We start from the raw sequence: 21341 nt of genomic DNA on the forward strand, positions 1-21341 counted from the left end.
GGGAAGGGGGGGTGGAATTTGTCCCCTGCCACGAAAATGGCGGCTGCATATGAAAGGCTATTCCTTTGCATATCAAACGAAAATAGCAAAGGAGAGGATTATTGTCAATACCAATCTCCATTCAATTAAAGCATCATTTCAAATTCAGTTTATTGTCAATACCAATCTCCATTCAATTAAGATAGCAGCATCATTTCAAATTCAGTGTTTGAGAGAGCTGATAATGCAATAATCAAAAGAAGATTCCTTCTTTTTTTCGTTCAAGGTGATGCTGGTTTGTGCTATGCAGTCAGCTTGAAGCACTCAGGGAGCGAAGAGGATAAATCCTTAAGAAGAAAGCAGGACAAAAAGCATACCACGTTATTTATGCTTTCTAAACATCCAAAAAGCTGCAGCAAAGCCAAAAGTTTCCGTGACAATTCCTAAGCGCTGTAATTGCTCATTGCCGATGATTTCTTGAAGATAAATTGGCTTGTGATTTGCTACTGATACTCGTTCCTGTCTTTTTTGTTGCCTCACAATTTCCTATTGTTTTTGAATTTGCAGATTTACATTAGCCTCGAGCATAGACAAATCAAAGACCACATGGCCTCATCACAATTCACAAGGTACCTATTCTTGCAGTTGCTGCAGAACTATGCCTTTACAAATGAACTTCGCAACCCAAAGGTAAGAGAGGTTATTTTCTGTATGCAACTGTGATAACCTCACGTCTGTATGAACTAAAAGTTTTTGCCTGACAACTTGATTGACAATTTTGGCACTGGAATAGCTTCATCTTCTTCATTGTTAGAGAATTTAAAAGGAGTGTAATAGCAGTAAGTGAATGATTTATCTAATGGAGCATGGAGCAATTTATAATGTCCTCATGTGAACTTGATGGTTCAAATCTGTAAATTTCAGCGTATCCAATTAAAAGAAGATTGAGAGCTTATTTATTGTGTTTACCTTTCATATATTTCTACAAACATCATTAATGACGCATAAACTTGACAAACTAGGAGTTGAATATCAAGAGGCTAAAATTCAATGCAATGCATTTGAACCTTATTGAACAGCCCAGGTAAGAGCAGAAACTGGTAGCGAGTGTTATGCAGCTTCCTGAACATTATTGAGACTGCAACTATCGAAATCATGTGACATGAATTCATGATGGTTTTGGCCCTTGTTAAAAACCATTGCAGATATCTGACAGTATCTTTCCATGTCAGCTACCTAATTATTACACATGTCTTTCATAATTATCACATAGGCTTCATGAATTCCTGCAAAATAAACAAGATAAAACAACAAATTAGATAAACAACCACGAAGAAAGTTCATTTATAGTTTCTCAGCTCAGAGCACGATTTATCTATCCGCAGTCTGATCACATCTCTTTAGCTGATTTAGTTTAATACTTTAATCATCACCACGCTCCCTCCTTGTGGATAAATAGGTTTATTGGAAAAATACAACCACCACAATCATTGTATTATGTGCACATTTGCTGTAGTATCAAATATTTTAAGAAACATGCTTCTGCTTCAAGAGGAAATGAAACAACTTTATATCTGGATTGCCAAAAGTTAAAAGAGGTTTATAACTATTTGTTAAAATTCTGCAGAATTAAGTGTTGAAACAACAAAAGAGTTCTTGCAGAATTAAGTGTTGAAACAACAAAAGAGAGAACACTTACGAATGCCTACAACTATAGTAATTCAATGTGGAATGGAGTGCATTGAATTGATGTACCTTTAAAAATAGGTGGAGAGTTCATTTGCCAAGGGAAGCACGGTCCTAATAATAAAGCGAACCTGCAGAAAAGCACATCAGAACTGTAAGTTCTAGTCTATAACAGCAGCTTCAGTTAGTAAACTTCTAGGCTCTTCTGCAGCATAATACCTTGCCACCAATTTCCTCTGGAAGCACTGTGAGGGTTGCTGCCGTTAGGATCGTCTTCTCCCCCATCTTTCTTGAACTAATTAATTCACAAAGTACATTAGTACATTTACTTTGATGTATTATCTTATTGCTTTTATCATGCTGAAAATATCACAACATAGTGTTTTGAATTAGTCATCAACTAATCAAAGACTCACTATGGGATATGATCCAGCCATTTGGGTACTTGGGGATTGAGGGTAGTTTTCTTGTCCACCGTAGTAAAGGGATGAACTTAGATGACATGGTTCCACTCTTTCTTCCTGGATAACTGAATTTCTGTCCTTGTCTGGCATGCTATAGCTTGCAGCCTGGCTATTGGCTATTTTGTTATTAGGAAACAGACAGATTATCAGGAAATTAGCTTTTCTTTTAAATTGAACAATATTAATGAAAACTCTAAATGCACCAACAAGCACTTGACCAGTTCAAGAGTATTGTCTGGGAGTGAAAAAAGGTCTTACATGCAGTGAGCATTAGGACAGAACAAGTTCTTCTAAACTCAATATAGTCAGATATAACAAGAGCTAATCACAAACCTGGAGATCCTTGTTTGGGGTTCCACGCTTGATTTCCATAGGACTGTTTTTGCCAAGATCCTGTCACCTCAGAGCCTGAAGACTTCTTCCCTACAACCTGAATCCTGAAAACAAGTTAGACGGTGGCCCGAATTCTGACGGAGGAGTTCACGCAAGTTTAAGCAAACTTAATCAGGGCTAGTATCCATCTATCTACAAGCATAGATACCAACAAATATGAAGATGCTCTATATAAAGCAGAGGCTATGAAAAAGTTGATCTTCATACTTCCCTTCAAGATGAAATAGTATATATCTATATTTAAGAAAAGTCTTTTACATTAAGAAGCCATTAAACTAAGAATAAAATCAGATAAGAGGAATTCCAACTTGGACGAATATAAACCTCCCTTCCCTTCATTTTTACAGTTCTCGTCCCAGTTATTAAATGAAGTCACACCCACGTAACAGCATGAAGTGTGGCATATAAATACAAACTTTAAAAGTATCCATAATTAAACAACATAGTTACATTCAAAAGTAGCAGAGCTTTCCACACAAGAAATTTAAGTTCTGGCCAAGATAACATTAACAAAAGAAAAACCATAAAAAGGACATGAGGATGGAATATATAACTAATGCCAGAGTATACCGTAGACGGGGGTGGAAACATAGAAGCAAAAATCCCAGCTGAAGATACTGGTGCTGACTCAGTGGTGCCAAAAAGATCGGCTGTGAATGAAGAAGAAGAAGAAGAAGAAAAACAAGCCCCTTGTTTGTTACTGTCCATTATCTTATTTCCCGACCAGTAGGAAGTACAAAACTACCTCCCCAAGTAACTCTATCAACAACCACCTAGCTAGCTAGCTTGCAAGAAAGACTTGGATAAGATCTTGGAGAGAGTACGAAAGCAGCCACAGATATATACATAATCCCTCCTACACTAGACGGCACTGATTGTGCCGCCCATGTGCCTTCATCACTTTGAAAAAGAGAAAGAAAAGAAGGAAGCTTCAGCTTCACTCTTGCACTTCTACTACTTTATACATATAAAATAATATCTTTTTGTGGGGATTTTCTCTGCAACTCTCTTCCTCGTTGATTCACTCACATCCTCTGATCTTTCTGCATATATAATATTATTTTTTCAGGACAAATGGATAAGTGTCTCATGGGGTCCGCTTGGCATCCTAAGTGGACGTCCCAATTTGTGCCGTGTGCCCTACCAAGCAACGCCGATAAATCGACCCTCTCTTGCTCTGTAGAGTCACATCAGCTTAAAACCTCAGAAAACTCAAATCTTTTTTTTCCAAGTTCCAACCAATGGCCCTCCCTAGGCGTGATCGTTGATGGATACAATAACTTCCAAGCCCTTGAGAGAGATAGAGACTTGAAGAAATCTACAATCTTTTGATCCCCTTAGATAACTAGATAAGATTGCTGTCTTTTTTATTTTTTAGCACAACAGAATTGACCCTATGTTTATATTTGCATAATATTTAAAAATATTTAAAAAATATTTTTTCATGTTAAATATACTTTAAAAATACATCATAATCCAGGTAAAATCACCCTGACAAGTAGCCATCTTAGCGTACTATATCTTATATAACAATTAAAGTAGTACTATATCTTTCATATGGATGATAGGTAAGATTTTTGTGATAAATTTATTCTTTGGGGATAAGTTAAGATCCTGCTAATCTTGTTTCGTGTTGATACTTTATCATATAATGAGCAGGGTTTTACTTAAACTATAAAAAAATATATATTCCACCACAAACCAACAAGGACGGAGATCTGCTAAGGGTTTGGATGGACTTTAGCTCAAGATTTTATCAATGTATTTTAATTAATTTCTTATAAAAATAATTTATAATTAAATTATTAAAAAATTCTCAAAATTTATGTGGAGACTTTTAATATGATATTTTAGCTGGGGTTAAAATTTCAGAATTTTTAGAAAATTTCTGAAATTTGATAAAAAATCATAATTTGACAAGTTTTATGCTATTGAATGTAATTTTCAATTCAACCATCAGATTGAGCTGAAATTTTACAAGAGATCTTAAAATATATTAAATAAAATCTGGTTAAAATTTTAGGATAAAAGAAGCTTGGTAGTGCTAATAAAAAAAATCATCAAATAAAAACAAAACGAGTCATTAAGAGTAAAATAATTATTTGCTATTAAAAAATAAAACAAATTATTTTTTCCTTCCTTTTATATGTTGTCGATTGCACAGAAATAGAATAGGAAAAGAAATTTCCTTCCTTTTATATGTTGTCGATTGCGCAGAAATAGAATAGGAAAAGAAAGAAAAGTAAAGGAAAAACATAAAAAAATCCAAGAAAAAAAAAGTGAAGTGAAAAAATAACCTTATAAATTTACAAAGTCCAACTTATATAACACTAATTTAAAAAAGAATCAAGTTATGGAAGGAAGAATTAAAAAGAGAAGATAATTTAATTATTTTATTTTACAGTTGATATAAGATTGTTATTTTATTATAGTTGAGGAGTTGTTATAATATCAATTCAGATTCGATTATAAATAAATTATATTTCACAAAACATTGAAAGATGTAACTTCAATACTAGATTTATTTTTACTTTCACTTTAATTTTATATACTTTTAATTTTTTTTATAAATATTTTAAGTTGTATATTTGAATTAAAATTTTATTATTAACTTTAAAAAAAAATATGTATATATATATAAATTAATAATTAATCTTAAAAAAATTATATATTTATTTAATAGCTCAAGATAGAAAAATCTTAAAAATCTGCCTTTATATATATATATATATATATATATTCTTAATTATCAACATCATGGATTCACAAAGGGCGAGCGATCACTAACTAGTCAAGAAGTGTGTTTTGTTATTCAACAAAATGTTTTTTAAATTATTTTTTTATTAAAAAACCATTAAATAAATGTTGTTTTAATAAATTTAATTTGGCCATAAACTATAAACCATGTCTTTTACTTGGAAGTTGGCTAGTATAATTTTGTTGCAAATTGCTAACAAGTGCTAGTAGCTTTCAACATGATTACGTCCTGGACAATCTGGTTCTGGTTCTGGTGCTGGAAGAAGTAAACATGATCACGTCTTGCTCACTTGCAAGTCCTAATGAATCTATCTAATCAAAGAATATCTGTGGATCTCTTCAATCCTTGGACCATCGATCCACATATTTCTCTTTCGATCGAAAAAGCCATCTGGGTTTCATTCAATTTAAAGCACAAATTAAGGCCACCACACTTCATTTATTTCTACCTTTAATCTATCCTTTTTGTCATGTATCAGAGTTTTACTGTGTATTGCTGTGGATGGCCTTATAAAATCTGTTTTGATATTTTAATTAATTATAAAAATTTATAATTAAAAAAAAAATTAATGTCTAACACTTCTATTGATAAGGAGTCCTTTTCTTTTTCATTTTTCTAGGCTTTGGTATATGCATTTAATGAGCACTAAGAAAAAAAAAAAATTATACATTTTAAATCTAAGATTTTTATGGAGGGCAAGGGCATGTATGTTAATTGCTGAACATCTCAATTTGTTTAATTTTAATATTTTTTTTTCATATTTCATTTCATGAGTACAAATATATTATATGAAACATGTTACACCTAGAAATCACTAAATGTTTATCACTATATATATATATAAGAAAAAACCCATTGTTTTTTTTTTCTTTCTTCTTCTTTTTTTTTTTAAATGATATCATTTTTTTTTTTATATAATCAAAAGATAGGGCTGACTTGCGTTAACACTCTTGACCTCTAAACTGTGATCAAGACTTGTTCCATTTGGGTTTTAAAAGTATGACTTCAACCGAGATGCAATTAGAGGTGTTAAAAAAAAACCCAATTAACTAAGAAAACCAAGTAAATAAAAAAAAACTAACTGAAAACATCATACCAAGATGAAAAATCGGTCTGTTTTCTATTATCCAAAATTAGCATGTCTTGGTTTGGTTGGTTTTTAGGATCCAAACCAAACCGAACTAGATTATGAACAACCAGGTAGATGCAATGAGAATCATCCCAAATACACGTGAACGTAAAAAATATAAAATTCTTTGCTAGATGTATTATTAATCTATGTGAACAATCATTTTATTTACAAAACAAACAGTAAAGATTTAGAACTTCTTAGACAGTAAAAGGTCGAACCGTAGAATAATAGCTCGAAATAAGAATACTGGGATATTGTTTTTATTAAAACAGAAAAAAAAATAAGAAACAACATACAAATGTCACACACCAAGATCCAAGCGCAGAAAAATAGTCCCGCGAGGATCATTTTTTAATCCGCAATGTCCATTTCATTACTGAATCAAAACGGAGAATTGGAATCCGGATTCACTCGGTCCATATTTCCACTTGACTGGTGCTGACGATGGTTGATGTGGCTATAGCCTGCACTCGTCGATCTTACCATGAAACTCAAGGACAGCATCAACACAATTTGAGAGCTCCAGGGGGAGCCAAACAAGGACGCTTGAAATTCGAAGGCACAAATGAAGTTTCTACGAGGCAAACATAAATGGATATGCGGGTTTCCCCGAGCTTACCGGTCTAACAACGTTAGATCATTCCATATTGGTTTTTCTAAATCCTCCTCGATATCCAGTCTAGTGACTTTCAATATGTGATGATGCTTTGCTTATGCCCCTACTTCTGACATTGTACACCATTGGAGAGCTCCTCATTTCGGACACTTGCCCTCTGTGCTTGTAGATAGGCAGTTCAATTACGAGCTATGCATCAACCACTTCGCAATATTTTTATGTCCTTAAAGCTTGCAAGGCTATGTCCCAATAGTCTTCAAGCTTCCAAAACCGACACATTAGTCCATCAGACTGAAGAAACATAAACGCTACAGAAGGACAAGAGCCGTCACATAGCGTAAAACCTCAGGTACTGTTACATAGGTTTAGAAGCTTAGGGAACAAAGCCTCGATGATTTCATTAAAAATCTCGGAGAATTGAAAATCAGAAAACCTAACTGCATTATTATGGTTTATGGCCACATTATCGAAAACCACGTCCACAAGACGCACGATTATGACATGCTGGCGAACTTCATGCCGTAAAGTTATAGGTTCAAACGAATCAAAGGCTGAAATAAGTACAACCCAAACGAAGCTGTTGGGATGCAATGATTAAAGACAGTTCAATCGCAGCAACACATGACACAGCTCTTTGTTAATTACAAATACACGGAAAAATCTAACCTAGGGCATCGCAGTAAGACTCCCCATAATCCACCCCACCAAAAAACAAAATGTTTAGAGACCACGGAGTGTGAAGCTCTGAAACAGAACAGCAGTGCGATGTGTCCTTGCACGCAAAAGCAACCTCTTTGTTTCCGCAGTATAAAATGGTGTCATATTAGGTCATTTGCTGCTATCTTTAAGCATCTGAGGAAAGACCACGAACTCCAGTAAAGTGAGGGACCATTTGAAGCCCTGAAATTAATAAAACTTTCAATTTATGGAAATAAAAGAATCAGATTTCAGTTGCATTAACAGTAGAAAGTCAGCTCTACCCCTTCAGCAGTTCAGTGAGACCTGTGAGTTCCTTTTTTGTAATCATCCTTTACCAAGGATGAACTGACTAGTAAACACAAAAACAAACTGCAGATGTTTTGTTCTCTAGTCACAAAACAACCAGCTGTCACATGCATACATGAACAAGCATACAAAAGTATCAAAAGGAGTTCTTCCTTAAAATAAAGAATTTAGTGCATGAACAGCATCATTTCAGTTGAGGGTCTTGGCCATAAAAACTTACAGAAAACAACTTGTTCACCCCAAGTTTTTCATTATTATTTTTTATGATTTTGGTTCATGAAGAACCCTGCTGTTGCAACGCTGTTTCTATTGGAGCTAAACATGCTATAATCAACATCCTCCGAACATGAATGCAATCTGCAATACAAATTAAAGAACTGAAATCAATAGCATAATGCAAACCTCAGAGCATTCCGAATATCTCTTCTGGAGGGTCATAAACATGTTTTTCTGGAAATAGCTCCTCGTAATCTTGCTTTACTCTATTCCTCAAAAGCGGGTGTGGTAAAAGCCCCTTCAACAGAATCCTAAACGGCAACTCTTCAGGAGGATCTGGTGACTTCTTCATGTCTTCATATATGTTCATTGCATCAGCAGGAGACCCATCCCTCAAGTAGCCTCTAATGGCTTCGGTATACATTTGGGAATCCGGGAACAAATCCTCATTTCTCATATCTTCCCATAACTTCATTGCCTCTTCCATTTTTCCAGTTTTCAGTAATGCCATAATCAAATCCTTATAGAGATACACATCCGGCTTATACCAATCTTGCTTTTGTATCACTCTAAAAATCTGCAAAATCAATAAATTACTCACTAACCCAAGAAAATAACCAACCTCCACAGCATAAATCACACAAGACAATAAATAAACTGAACATGAAGTCAACATTGCTTTGAAGCATTGTATCAAACGGTTCACAGACATCACATATTCACACTAAAAGAATACAAAAGTCCAACCTTAACAGCCAAAGAAACCTCCTCTTGTCGCTCAAGCTCAGACAAAACAGCAATCATGTCCAGTTTCAAAAGTCTGAAAACGTGTGTTTTAATAAATCTGTCAAGCTTCTCATCATCATCATTTTTAAACCTCTTCAATCCAAGTATTACAAAAAGGGCTTCTTTTCCAATCAGCTTCTTGCCTCTCCAGAGTGGCCCTCTTGGCCTTCCATCGTGATATTGCCGCAACCCAGCAGGAACTAAAAAAGATTGGATATTTGAGGCTTTTGAGAGTGGCAATTGCGTTTGACCTATAATGGATTGTTTAGTAGTTAGGTTTTGAAGGATAACTATTATGCTACTGAAATTTGGGATTTTTGACCTCGAAAGAGCCCGAGTTAACATTGCAAAAGAATTGATTGGGGTTGGGTCACAAAAAACGACTTCGTTTCTGTTTTTGTATTGCAATTTTGAACCGCAGCAGCTCCCAGAGGCCTGTGGGGAAGGAGAAAGCAGTGGTTTCGTTTTAATTAAACTACGTTAAAAAAAAAACGACGTCGTATATTTCCGGGACGGGTTTGAAGGGCTCGACTCGTGTGATTTCTCTCGTCATCAACTTCTTATTTTTTAAAAAGCTTTATCTTTTATTGTTTTTGAGACAAATATATTTTATTTTCTAAAATATTTATATCGTTACATGTATAATATTTGAGAACCTTGTCTTGAAAACATTCAATGCATCAATATAAAGTTCAATTTCTTAAGATGTTTACCTTTTCAATTTATTCATTAATTAATACGAATCATATCCTATATATTATTTTCTTTTAGATAAATTATAGCATATGATTCGATTCACTTATATTTTTTAAACTTTGCAAAGGTTTTGTTATAGTAAGAGTAAAATAATAAATGCTATTTTATTTAATTTAAAAACAAACAAATCCCGTAATTCTTTAGTTATTTGAAGTATGTGTTTGATATTATAGTTTATAATATTTTTTAAAAGTGTTTCAAAATATTTTTTTTAATTTTTTAATTTATATTTAACTTTAGTATATTAAAATAATCTAAAAATACTTTAAAATAATTAATTTATTGTATTTTTAAGTAAAAAATATTTTAAAAATTAAATTGTAAGATAAAAAAAAATACTCTAGTGATCACAATCTATATAAATAAAGTTTGAAATAGTAATAAAATGAACCCAATAATAAATATTATTTAATTTAAAGATAAACGATTTGGCCCTCGACCATGCAAGGTTACTAAAGTACAGCCTGATATCATACATCGATTAAGCCACTAAAACGCAACTCTTCATTCATGGCGAGGCCCTAGCAAACACATATAATGGATATAAACTATGCCGAGCGAAAGCATGGGGGTGGGTTTTGATGGCCATAAGAGTAACCATGGACATTAGAACATATTGAACTTGCAGGACCTAGATTTCCTGTATACACCAATCTGATATCCTTCAGCACTATATTGTTGCATGGAACGATGCTGCTGCACTTTAATGTCACTGCTGCCTTCGACTTCGAAGTACCCCTAATGTTGCTGTATGTAATATCCCTGATTTGAATACGTGAAGCAGTCTGCAAAGAAAAGAAATGGAAAAGGGTGATGGATTACAGTGTCAGTTCAATGATTTAAAGTGGAAAAAGCTTATTAATTAATAGAAAGACAATCAAATTTATACCTTGGAATCACAGGAAGAACTAGGGCAATATTGCTGATCAATAATAATGGGATGTTCGACGTCGTTCATTATGATGTCTTCGTAAGTGAAACCAGAAGCAAGACCTTCATAGCGAGATGCCCATGTTTTGATTCTTAAACCGTTGCTGGTATTGGTAAAAGTGGAGTTCGTCACGGCCAACCCCACCACAATGTCTTTATTATCGATAACTGTATTCCCTCCCATACTCCCAACACTGATTCCATGTCCAGGGCCACAGAAAACTTGAGAAATGTGAGTGTTTTTACTTCCATTGAGTATGGCAACACAATCATCCCCTGTACTGATTGATGTGCGTGTAATCCTTATTTCTTCCGAGGAACTAATCTTGATCCCATCAGTATTAGGGCTATCTTGAGGAGCAGACAACTTGACATTAGTGATATTGAAGTTGCTGCCGGCGAAGATGGAAACATGGGCATTTTGGCTGTTGATTGATCTTATGTTTTGCAGTTTTCCATTTCTGATGAATTCAAGCCTTAATGACTGCCCAAAAGATAATAAAAAACAACAATCAAATCAATTTCTTAATCCACATATAAAAGATATTGAGAAAAAATGCATTAATAGATCAGAATTGTATATTTCAAAGAGTTCTAATTATTATGTCTAGCAAATTACATAGGTATAGTTATTCTCGTTCAATTTAATATGGTTTTATTCAGAAAATGGAACAGGCTAGCAAGAAGACCTTTTGTTTGTTGGTTTAATTGGGAAAAAAATCACGTTTCGATAAGTATGTAGCATCAAAGACAGTATAATGTAAAAAGAAAAGAAAATTCTCAGAAAAAAGAACGATGAACTTACTATAGGAAGAGTTTGGCATCGTCCGCTTGTCTTACAAGGCCAAACCTTGTATCCTTGGCCATCGAAGGTGCCACGACCGGTCAAAGTTAAGCCATTAACATATTTGAAAGTAATCCATTGGTTAATATCCTTCAGTTTGCTCACGGCCATTACATTCCCTTTCAACCTAAATATCATGTAACCCTTGCATTCGCCCTCAAATTTCACCGAGTCTAGCAGGTATGTTCCTGCTGGCACCAAAACCACAGCCTTTCCATTCCATTTACATGCATTTTTCCATGCTTCCACGAATGCCTAAACAGAAGATCAAATTAACAACATGAATGCGCGCGCGCGTATATATCTTAAAAAACAAAAGATACTTGATTAATTATATATGTAGTTTATGCATATCATCAAAAGAAGGATTCACCTTGCTATTCTCAGTCTTGCCATCAGGGATTGCACCATATTTCTTCACGTTGAAAATCTTGACGTTTTGACATTGAACATCGGCAGCCCAAACAAAAAGCAGTGTCAAGAACAAAATCCGAGTAAAACCCATTTTTGTTTCTTGTTTTTTCCTTTTTGGTCAAGAACAACAATCAGTGTCAACTACTGGTAGAAAGATGTGCTCGAGTAAGAATATATTCTGGCTTTCTTCTCTAATATCTTCTGCAGATATGCAATGATTTCGTTGATATATATAGTTAATATTCTTGCATTGATTTTGCATAAATTAAAACCATCTCCCTCCGTTGTATTTGTCCTATCGAAAGTAATTAGGAAAACAATAATTTCATATAGTAAAACGTAAGGAGATCTAGGAACGAGCATAGAGTCGATTTCCACTACCATGTCTGTTTTCGCATCAATTCCCTGATTTCTTGATATTAAAATTTTGTTTAGGATGGTCTGATAAGATTTAAGGATAGCGGGGACGATTTTCTCTCCTAATTATTACAGGTTTAGCATTAGATTAGGCGAGGCTTCCTTTATTAATAAAGGTTGCCTTAAAAAACAATTTGAAAGAAGAATAAATCATGCAAAGGATCGATCGATGGAATCGTGAATTTTGGCACTAAATATTCAATTTGTCAAAACTAGTTACACAGAAGTAGATAATAAAATACAAATACAATTAGCATTCAATGTAATTATGGTATTCTACTTAGAGCTTGTTAGGTATTTTTATACTTTTAAATCAATACTTATTCTAATTTTACCTATTTTTATCTACAAGCAGTGTTTGGTTAATATATATTTTATTTTAAAATCAAAGTAGGTGATATTTAAAAAAAAATTATTTTTTAAACAAAGCAAGATACCCATTAGTTAACATGACAACATTCTTAATTATTCTTTTTTAAATCACTCATACATATATACTAGTGTTTTATATAATCTATTTTAATTTTTTATATAATAATTTTATTAAAATGATGTGTCTATATATATTATCACTTTACTGATTTTTTTTTTTAAACTTAAAAGTTACTTTTATTAAAAAAAACACTTTCACGTAGTATGTAAATTTAAGAAGTCATAAATCATCTAACGTAAATAAAATATATTAATTTAATTATTTTTATTAGAGTCCTTATTTTGTCATTTTATGTCCTAAAAGAATAGGAGAACAATTTAACTAAATATTATTTAGCTATTTTAAATACTTATAATCACAACACACTAATTAGTTACCAAATATTTCTTTGATATCAAATCATAACAATATTTTACAGCACAGCACAGCACACCACAACACATACAAAACTAGTTGGGGGAAGTAACTCAATTCTGATATCTCATCATATTATGTTTAGTATATATTGAATTTTTAATTAGTCTTGTCCCTTTTTTTTTTCTCGATTTTCTTGCTCTTTTTTTCCAATAATATTACTGTTTTTATAGTAATAAATCATTTAATTTAAAAAGATAGCTAGCTATCTCTTAAGTAATAATTTTACAATCACATGGGACTACATACAATAATATATTGAATATTATTTATTTATTGAATAGTCAAACTTATTATCATATTATTTATTTATTTTAAGTATATATTTTTATAGCAGGTTGTTTTTATTAGACTTTCATTGTTTATTTTTTTTTAATTGTAATTAATGTTATTCTAAAGTTAGTGATTTATATTTATTGAATTTGTATTAAGATGTTAATATATATATATATATATATATATTATGAAATTAGTTATAATAACAGATAATACGGCGTAAAACTCTAATTGAGTAAAATTAAAAAAAATTATATATAAATTTGAGTTCACGTAGTTAAAAAACCTAGAGAGAAGCCATATTTATATGTTGGTCATGAAACTAGTGATCGGGTCGTGACAAATAGCTAGCAAGTAGGATTTTTCTCCGTAGCATTCCTCCTCGCTCCTCCTCCTCAAATGGCTATCTATTTTAGCCTTGTGAACATTAGTATGTATAAATAACAAGTACTACAACGCTCTTCAATTAGTGGAGGTGACAATAGCGGAAGAAGGAAGTGATTCGCGTGAAAAAGAAATAGAGTAGGGTTGGTTTAGGGTTGTGATCCAGATGCTAGCTGTTATGGTGGTTATGCGTACGTTGGTGTGAAGGTGAGTACTGCACTGGCATGGGGCTGTTGGATGCGTGGGGCTGTCCTAGGACAATTTAATTAGAGATGTTTAAAACATGGATTCCTCGACTGGATCTTGGTGTTTTTATGGTTTAAAGCACATGGGGTGCCTTGGATACGGTCTTGAGGATTTGTGAAAGATTACGAGAAGCTAAAACACGAGCAATTACAACGAAAAAATAGAAGTTATCTCAAGGGATTATGGAAAAGATTTTCTTGTTTCTTTTCAGAAATAATTTTGGGTTTCAGTTTTTCATTGATTAGTGAATGTAAAGTTTCTTTTCTCAAATAATGTTGGGTTTCAATTATAGTAGAAAGAAGAATTCAATGTTGTTAATATGCTACTCTTTTTGCAGGATGTGAAAATTAGTAACGTTCACAAAGCTAAAATAGAGACCAATCAGGGTGAGATGTTTCAACATGAGCTGCTAAAACAGCAGCATGGGGGCATGACATGGAGGTCCAGGCATAATATTGTATTTAACGAGCCTGTTGTCTTCAGGACTTTCTGAGGTTGGAACAACAGGTACGTATGCGGCCAAAATCTCTACACCAGGGGCACTTACATCTGGCATCATTTTCACTATATATAGGCATTTTGAAATGAAAAACGACATTTTCAGAATAGAAATCAATGACAGGCATACCTTCATAATATCAGGTGCCATGCAGGGATTCGGTTCACGTTAAGAAAAGGAAGCGACTGCAGGTGCAGCGAAATCCTTGATGACTTCGCTTTTTAAAATGTTTTCAAGAGGTATTCTGTAAAGAAAGAAGAAACGAGGAAAGATTCATAGACTAGTTAAAGACTTCTTGACGAGCAAACTCATACACTGTGGAATTCATACATGACCTGACCGCATCGTAATTTTTGGAGCTTAAAGCTGATGCAGGCAAAGATACCACTTGAGGAACATCAACGTCGTCACTTGACAGGATTTACCCAAGTGCACGAGCTATTTTCGCTTCAACATTTCCATGAAAGGAATCAAATCCATGATCATATATCTATGGTATATATATATATCGCTTCAACATTTCCATGAAAGGAATCACATCCATGATCATGTATCTATGGTGTATATATATATAAACATAGATGCACACAATAATTCTCTAATCTTTTCTTTCTGTACCTGGCAAAAACCAAAAATATGAATGCGTTTATACATTTATGAGAAATTATTGGATTTTGTTGTATTCTTAAGGAACATGCAATTATGACAACATATATAAGCTAAGAAAGAGAAGAATAGTCTATGGTTAGGTTGTTTGCTATTTGATGCGTTGTGTTGCCCTGGCTGATTTTTTTTTCAATGATATGATGTGAAGTAAAAATTGAGTATTTGAATCTTTGATAAGTCTTGTTATTATATATTTATACACATTTAAAGTAACTAGATAGTATTTGGTAAACTTTTATTTTTGTGATTTTGAGATATAAAATAATAATTGTAACATATTAAGATATTTTAATAAATATTTTTAATTTTATTAAATGATTTTTAATTTTTTAAACTCACATAAGATGTATCTATATCTTATATAAGTGTGATATTAAGTTCAAAAAACTAAGAAAAAAAGTTAAAATAGGTTCACAATACATCATTTAAATAAAACAATGATATAAGTAGAAGTATTTTTAAATATAATTTTTTTAACAATGTACTTCATTTAATAAAAATATAATAAAAATCCACAATTTAAGAAATTCAAATCACAAAGGGTAGCATAAAAAAGTGCGCAATAATTTTGGAAAAAAACTATAATCTCATTCTTCAAAATGATGTTTTTTGAACATATTTTTTAAAGTTAATTATTTTCATGGAATTTAATGATATAAAAGAAAAAAAATACATAAATAGCGGAAGATCCAAAACAAAAAAGAATGGTATTTGCTAGCAACAACATAATTGAGGTAGTCAATCAATATAAATTGATCCGAAATCTGATTTAAATCCAATATAGCACCTATGGGCACATAAAAAATATATTGAATCAATTCTTTTTAATGAATAGATCCGATTACAACTTCGAGTATAGAATTCAAAATGATCAAATAGAAAATGATACTTTGAATCATAGAACTCTAATGAAACATATGATCAACCAATATTTATCGAATTTAAAACAGAGTAAAAAAAAAATGGTTTGATCATATATCCTTGTTAGGTGTGTGGGTCTAGATGGGTCATCACGGCTAGCCTATTTAAAAAAAGGTCATGCATGTGCATATGGTTTCTCTCTTTTTAAAGGTGAACAACATATTATATATCCTTTTATCTCAAAAATAAAAAAATAAATGCAGTCAAAGTATCATTTGGGATGACAAATATGTCACTTGCAATGGAAAATATGTCATCTGTTTGTTCGATTTTCAACCATTAAAGAGGTGGTTAAAAAATTATACTGTGATTTTTTAAATCCAAAACTTTACTTTTTTAACCTATTTAAAAACATCTAAAGTAACATCATTATCATGTCAATAAATCAATATATAAATTTAAAACACCCCTAAATCATTTCAGAAATACAAAATCAATACAGAAAAAAATTATCTTTGAACTCTGTTTTTTTTTTTTTTTTACAAGATGGTGGTTTAAAAATATTTTTATAGAACTCTTTTCAATGAATAAAACCTATTAACATCAAAATTAATTTTTCTTATTATTGAATTGTGCTTAACTAACAACTTTTTTTTTTCTCTATCATTTTTCAAGTGAGTTTCTCTTTCATCTCTCAAACATAATGATTGAAAAATAAATAAAATAATTTTTTAGACCAAAATTAAAATTCTAAGAACTTTAAGATTAGTCACGCTTTTTCTTTGTATTTTACATTATAGTTTTTTCTTTTAATTTTATTTTTCTGCTATAATTTAAAATTTTATCTCATAAAATTAGATGAAAATAATTCAATAAAAAAAATTCAAGGTTGGAATTAAAAAGAAACTAAACATGAAAGCGTTATATAGTCTATATACAGCATATGTTTCCAAGAAGAGTGCTCAAAAGATACATCCATGGCCTATCCGAGACTCCAGGAAAGCTTACAGGCATCAGAATCAGGAAACAGTCCCAAAACAAACGTTCCTCCCATAATTTGGCTCGTTGGGTGGCTGGGATTTAGGTCAAGATCATGACTGGTTTATTCTTTTAACATGTCCATGTATCACTGTGAACTGGTTTCGAACATCAAATGTGCTGGAGTTTTTAGAAGATTACTTTTCGTATCTGTAGCAAAACTCGTGTAGACGGAGTAGAAAGCATGATAATTTGTAACATTTCTGTCCATGAGAAATTACAAGCTTGGATGTATTAGTTGCCCTAGAAATTGAACATATCATAATTGGTGCAAATTCGAAGTCTACATTATTTCAAGAGTACACTGGAATTGGATACGGCAAGCATGCTAATTATAAGCTGATGGAGTTGTAAATTCATCTTCCCCTCCGTAAACAACAATTGGATTCCTCACGCTGTGAGAACCATCAGACCACACCAACGATGCAGACAGAATTGAGTTATGTGTCAAATCTCGACCAACAATAGTTACAGCGAACGACTTCTTCTCTTTCAAGGACTTGAAGGAGAGAGCTTCAGGCACAACTTTGATCTTGAGTGATGAGCGTGAGAAGATTTTTGCCTTGTAGGTTGAGTTTGCCCTGCCAACATTTGTAACTGTTCTATGAAATTTAATTCTGAAGGACTCCTCCACTGCAACTTTAGCTGCCATTGAAGGGTAATTCAAATCCCTTGGCAGGGTGTTTCTAGCGGCCTTACTACAGCTGCTGTTGTCTCCTGAGATTTGCCGGATTTTCTCTGCAGTATATCCCAGGCCACAGAACAGTTGTATGTAGTCACTCTTCTGTGTTTCATAAACAAGTCCAGGGTGAATGGCTGTTGCTGGATTTATATGCCCAGATCCGAAAGCAAATTCTCCATCTGATCTTTCAGTAACATTCATGGGCCAAGCTGAAAATTGAAAAAAAAAGAATCATAGAAAGAAAGTTGGTAATTGCATATAACCTTTTTTACATAATGGAACCGAAAGATACGTGATCTACGTCTTCATATTCTCTAGTGATATAACCGACTGAGAGAAATGAAGAGGACTAGAGTGACTACACAAGATTACCAGTAGTCATAATAGCAGATTTAATAGCTGAAGCAGACCAATCAGGGTGAGCTGCTTTAACATAAGCCGCTACACCGGCAGCATGAGGGCAAGCCATGGAGGTTCCAGACATCACACTGTACTTAACATGCCTCTTGTCTGCAGTGTCGTCTGTGGGTGAAAGAACAGGTGGGAATGCAGCCAAGATATCTGCACCTGGGGCACTGGCATCTGGCTGCAGTTTATTTGATCCATATATGAGCAAATTGAAATACAAAAAATATAGAAAAGAAAACTATAATACCTACCTTCAAAATATCTGATATGATGGGATTTGGACCACGAGAAGAGAAAGAAGCAACTTCAGGTGCAGCATTATCCTTAATGGCTTCACTTTTTAATATGTTTGCTGAAGGTTTCCTATAAACACACAAGGATCACATCATTTGAAGGAACTAAATGCAAAGTTCTAATGGAATGGATGCTGCTCAGCGAAAAAGAAAACATACTTCGTGGAATTCAGATATGACTTGACAGCATTAAGTTTGTCTTCTGTTAAACTCAATCCAGGCAAAGGTAAGATAAAGGAAATATCCTCAAAACTAATTGGAAGGATCGCGCCAAGAGCTCCAGCTCTTTTAGCCTCAGTTCTTCCATTCACATCATCACACACTACAATCTTTCCCTTAACTAAAGCTCTGTCTAAACAGCCGCTATAGCAAAGGCTGAAAATATGAAAATCAATGCCAACTCTCAAACCAGCCGCTATAGCAAAGGCTGAAAATATGAAAATCAATGCCAACTCAGAATTCAAGTTATGGACCTTTTTTTAACATTTAGAAATTAAAATAAAAGAAATGACCATGAAGATTCACCTTGCTTCAAGATGCTTGCATTCTCTTGATGCAACCTTACCGTACACCAGAGGAAACTTTTTTCCTTTTAGACTGAAAGAATTAACAGAATTCCCCTGTTTTCACAAACCTGGTAGTTAGAAATAATACCCACACACTGGTTTCAGTGCAGATACAAATACATACATGCATGAATGCATATATGCGTACTTATAGATGTGGTTAAATGCGAGTGCGAATCTGTGTATGATTGTATCAAGTAATTGATTAAAAGAATAGAGTCAAGGATGCATACGACTAATGTCTTTCCATTCCCAAGAATAACTTTGTCTATGATCCGACGATCCGTGCTGCTTGCAGCAACAGTGAATATCCATGGTGCCACACTTGCCACTGATCCTAATACAGGACCATTATTTCCTGCAGATTGTAAAGTAAGAATTCCTTTCGCCATTGAATGAAAACCACCGATTGCAATGACATCAGTATCAAATTCTTGTGCTTGGTTTGCTCCAATCGAGATTGTTATAATATCAACTCCATCAGCAATTGCATCATCAAATGCGGAAAGGATATCGCTTGATTGGCATGAACCTGGACCACATACTTTATATGCAGAAATTCTCGCTGAGGGTACCCCTCCTCTGGCAGTACCTTGTGCCAGTCCATAAAAGCTAGCTTTCTTTACTATGTTCCCAGCTGCTGTAGAGGCGGTATGTGATCCATGGCCTAGATCATCCCTTGCAGACGAAAATGAATAATGTCTAGCTCCAATGATTTTGCTGAAAACACCATCCTATATTGTCAATGTTAGATCAATAGCATCTGTATAGCTGAGGAATTTTCTACCAACAACTAACCTATACAAGCTATAAATTATTCAGTGACTATAGAAAGCACTGTTTAATTTACGGAAAGAACTGTATTACTTGTTGCAAGTGAAGTTTTCGCCGCCTTCGCAGACACCCCTCCACTTCCTGGGAGGAGGGCCGAAACCATCATCATTAAAACTCTCTGATTCTGGCCAAATTCCAGTATCAATGACACCAACAATAAGATCACTATGAGTGCCTCGTTTTCCACTTGCAGTCACATTGAAACCCATAAAGTCCCAAGATCTTGTTGTTTGAAGTTGGAGAGTTGTACTCGGAAAAATAGAGACCACTTCCTTCTTACCTGCATGCCACATCATGTAAAAAATAAAAAGACCGATTAAATACATGTAATTTATGTGAAACATTAAAAAAAAAAAGTGTTGGCAAAACTCACTTGCTAGCTTTTGTGCCTCCTCACTTGTGAGCTTTGCAGAAAATCCATTGAAACTCCTTTTGTAACTTCTAACAAGGACATTTTCAGAAGAGCTGCAGAGAGAAACAAGCGAAAGGCAACATTTATACAAGAATGGTAAAAGAACTACTAATCTTGAAATTTGAAAATTATTTCAACCTGTCCTTAACAACTTCTTGAAGCAAACTGAGGTGGTGAGATGATGGCGAGTATTCACCCTCTGGAAGTGACCCCATATACACTATGTATTCCTGCTTTATAAACATAGTTAATCCAACGTAGTATTAAAAAAAATAAAAAAATCCCATCCCCTCAAGTTATCATGCATGGCAAGAACAAAGGAAAAAGCAAAGACATGCACTTGCCTTTCTATCATCACCAGTAGCACTGCATAACAATACACTAATGCTTAGTGTAAGAATACAGAGCGGGATAGATCCGTACTGCGCCATTGTTTTTTGCTCAAACCTGAAGGGAACGAGGAGTATTTTATATGTTGGATTGGGCAGAGTCAAGGATTCAGTAGCCATCAATGAAATTTTCTCACCTTGAGAACAATGCTTCTATAGAATTAAACCTGAGATTTCTTAATACGTCAAGAATAAATTTCGTGCATAACTGGAATATATTCTTATATTAGTTAAGCAAAAGAATAATAATTCTAATATTGCAGAATCTTGTTATTTTCTTACCTAAGATGGGCACACACAATATTTCATAATCTTTTATTTCTATACCTGCTGACATTTGCCAGATGAGTTAATTAATGTGTTCGAAACAATAATGAGATACAATGCATTATTTCACTCCTTTAATCCGGTTCTTTGTCTTGATTTATGGTATATATTTAGTGAAGAGGAGGAATAATTTTCGTGGGTGAGATTTTCTCATAGGAAATTGCTAGCGAGCAGAGCTTTCATTGGTGCTGGACACGAAAAGATTATTTTTATATCA

At 33.5% G+C, this 21341-nt stretch overlaps 4 protein-coding genes across 5 annotated transcripts in view; 1 reads left to right on the forward strand and 3 right to left on the reverse strand.

The window, feature by feature from the left end:
- Positions 1 to 149, forward strand: part of LOC105131112 (UDP-Glycosyltransferase superfamily protein) — a 2396-nt gene extending 2247 nt beyond the window's left edge. The window contains exon 2 of the mRNA XM_011033915.1: positions 26 to 149. Coding sequence (XP_011032217.1) covers positions 26 to 129 — 104 coding nt within the window. The 3' untranslated portion in view covers positions 130 to 149. The remainder of the gene's footprint in view (positions 1 to 25) is intronic.
- A 758-nt stretch (positions 150 to 907) lies between these two features.
- Positions 908 to 3555, reverse strand: LOC105131111 (uncharacterized). Its single transcript, XM_011033914.1, has 6 exons — positions 3093 to 3555; positions 2463 to 2559; positions 2082 to 2245; positions 1885 to 1960; positions 1735 to 1796; positions 908 to 1265 (listed from the first exon to the last, which is right to left on the reverse strand). Exons 1-5 carry the CDS (start codon positions 3228 to 3230, stop codon positions 1780 to 1782), a joined length of 492 nt encoding a protein of 163 aa, XP_011032216.1. The 5' UTR covers positions 3231 to 3555; the 3' UTR covers positions 908 to 1265; positions 1735 to 1779.
- Positions 3556 to 6626: 3071 nt separating this feature from the next.
- Positions 6627 to 9520, reverse strand: LOC105131114 (Pentatricopeptide repeat (PPR) superfamily protein). 2 transcript variants are annotated; one of them, XM_011033917.1, is made up of 3 exons: positions 8997 to 9520; positions 8436 to 8826; positions 6627 to 7928 (listed from the first exon to the last, which is right to left on the reverse strand). In XM_011033917.1, exons 1-2 carry the CDS (start codon positions 9378 to 9380, stop codon positions 8437 to 8439), a joined length of 774 nt encoding a protein of 257 aa, XP_011032219.1. In that variant the 5' UTR covers positions 9381 to 9520; the 3' UTR covers positions 6627 to 7928; position 8436. The 2 variants fall into 2 exon arrangements, with proteins under 2 accessions (XP_011032219.1, XP_011032220.1); XM_011033918.1 differs by lacking the exon at positions 6627 to 7928 and having other exon boundaries at positions 8081 to 8826.
- A 7941-nt stretch (positions 9521 to 17461) lies between these two features.
- LOC105131116 (cucumisin-like) lies at positions 17462 to 20653 on the reverse strand. Its single transcript, XM_011033923.1, has 9 exons — positions 20547 to 20653; positions 20370 to 20461; positions 20030 to 20276; positions 19396 to 19882; positions 19122 to 19216; positions 18756 to 18971; positions 18555 to 18666; positions 18268 to 18481; positions 17462 to 18104 (listed from the first exon to the last, which is right to left on the reverse strand). Exons 1-9 carry the CDS (start codon positions 20651 to 20653, stop codon positions 17542 to 17544), a joined length of 2133 nt encoding a protein of 710 aa, XP_011032225.1. The 3' UTR covers positions 17462 to 17541.
- Between the last annotated feature and the right edge of the window lie 688 nt (positions 20654 to 21341).

Source organism: Populus euphratica, unplaced genomic scaffold, assembly GCF_000495115.2.
Source record: "Populus euphratica unplaced genomic scaffold, PopEup_1.0 scaffold76.1, whole genome shotgun sequence".
NCBI lineage: Eukaryota > Viridiplantae > Streptophyta > Magnoliopsida > Malpighiales > Salicaceae > Populus > Populus euphratica.

Coding starts and splice junctions, on each gene's coding strand:
- LOC105131111 (XM_011033914.1), bottom strand. CDS start 3,230: ATGGACAGTAACAAACAAGGGGCTTGTTTTTCTTCTTCTTCTTCTTCT. Junction 2,560..3,092: donor TGTTTCCACCCCCGTCTACG/GTATACTCTGGC, acceptor TTCAGGATTCAG/GTTGTAGGGAAGAAGTCTTC. Junction 1,961..2,081: donor TGGCTGGATCATATCCCATA/GTGAGTCTTTGA, acceptor TGAATTAATTAG/TTCAAGAAAGATGGGGGAGA.
- LOC105131116 (XM_011033923.1), bottom strand. CDS start 20,653: ATGTTTATAAAGCAGGAATACATAGTGTATATGGGGTCACTTCCAGAG. Junction 19,883..20,029: donor GAAAACTTCACTTGCAACAA/GTAATACAGTTC, acceptor TGGTGTTTTCAG/CAAAATCATTGGAGCTAGAC. Junction 18,105..18,267: donor ATCTGCTATTATGACTACTG/GTAATCTTGTGT, acceptor TTCAATTTTCAG/CTTGGCCCATGAATGTTACT.
- LOC105131114 (XM_011033917.1), bottom strand. CDS start 9,380: ATGTTAACTCGGGCTCTTTCGAGGTCAAAAATCCCAAATTTCAGTAGC. Junction 8,827..8,996: donor AGGTTTCTTTGGCTGTTAAG/GTTGGACTTTTG, acceptor TTGATTTTGCAG/ATTTTTAGAGTGATACAAAA.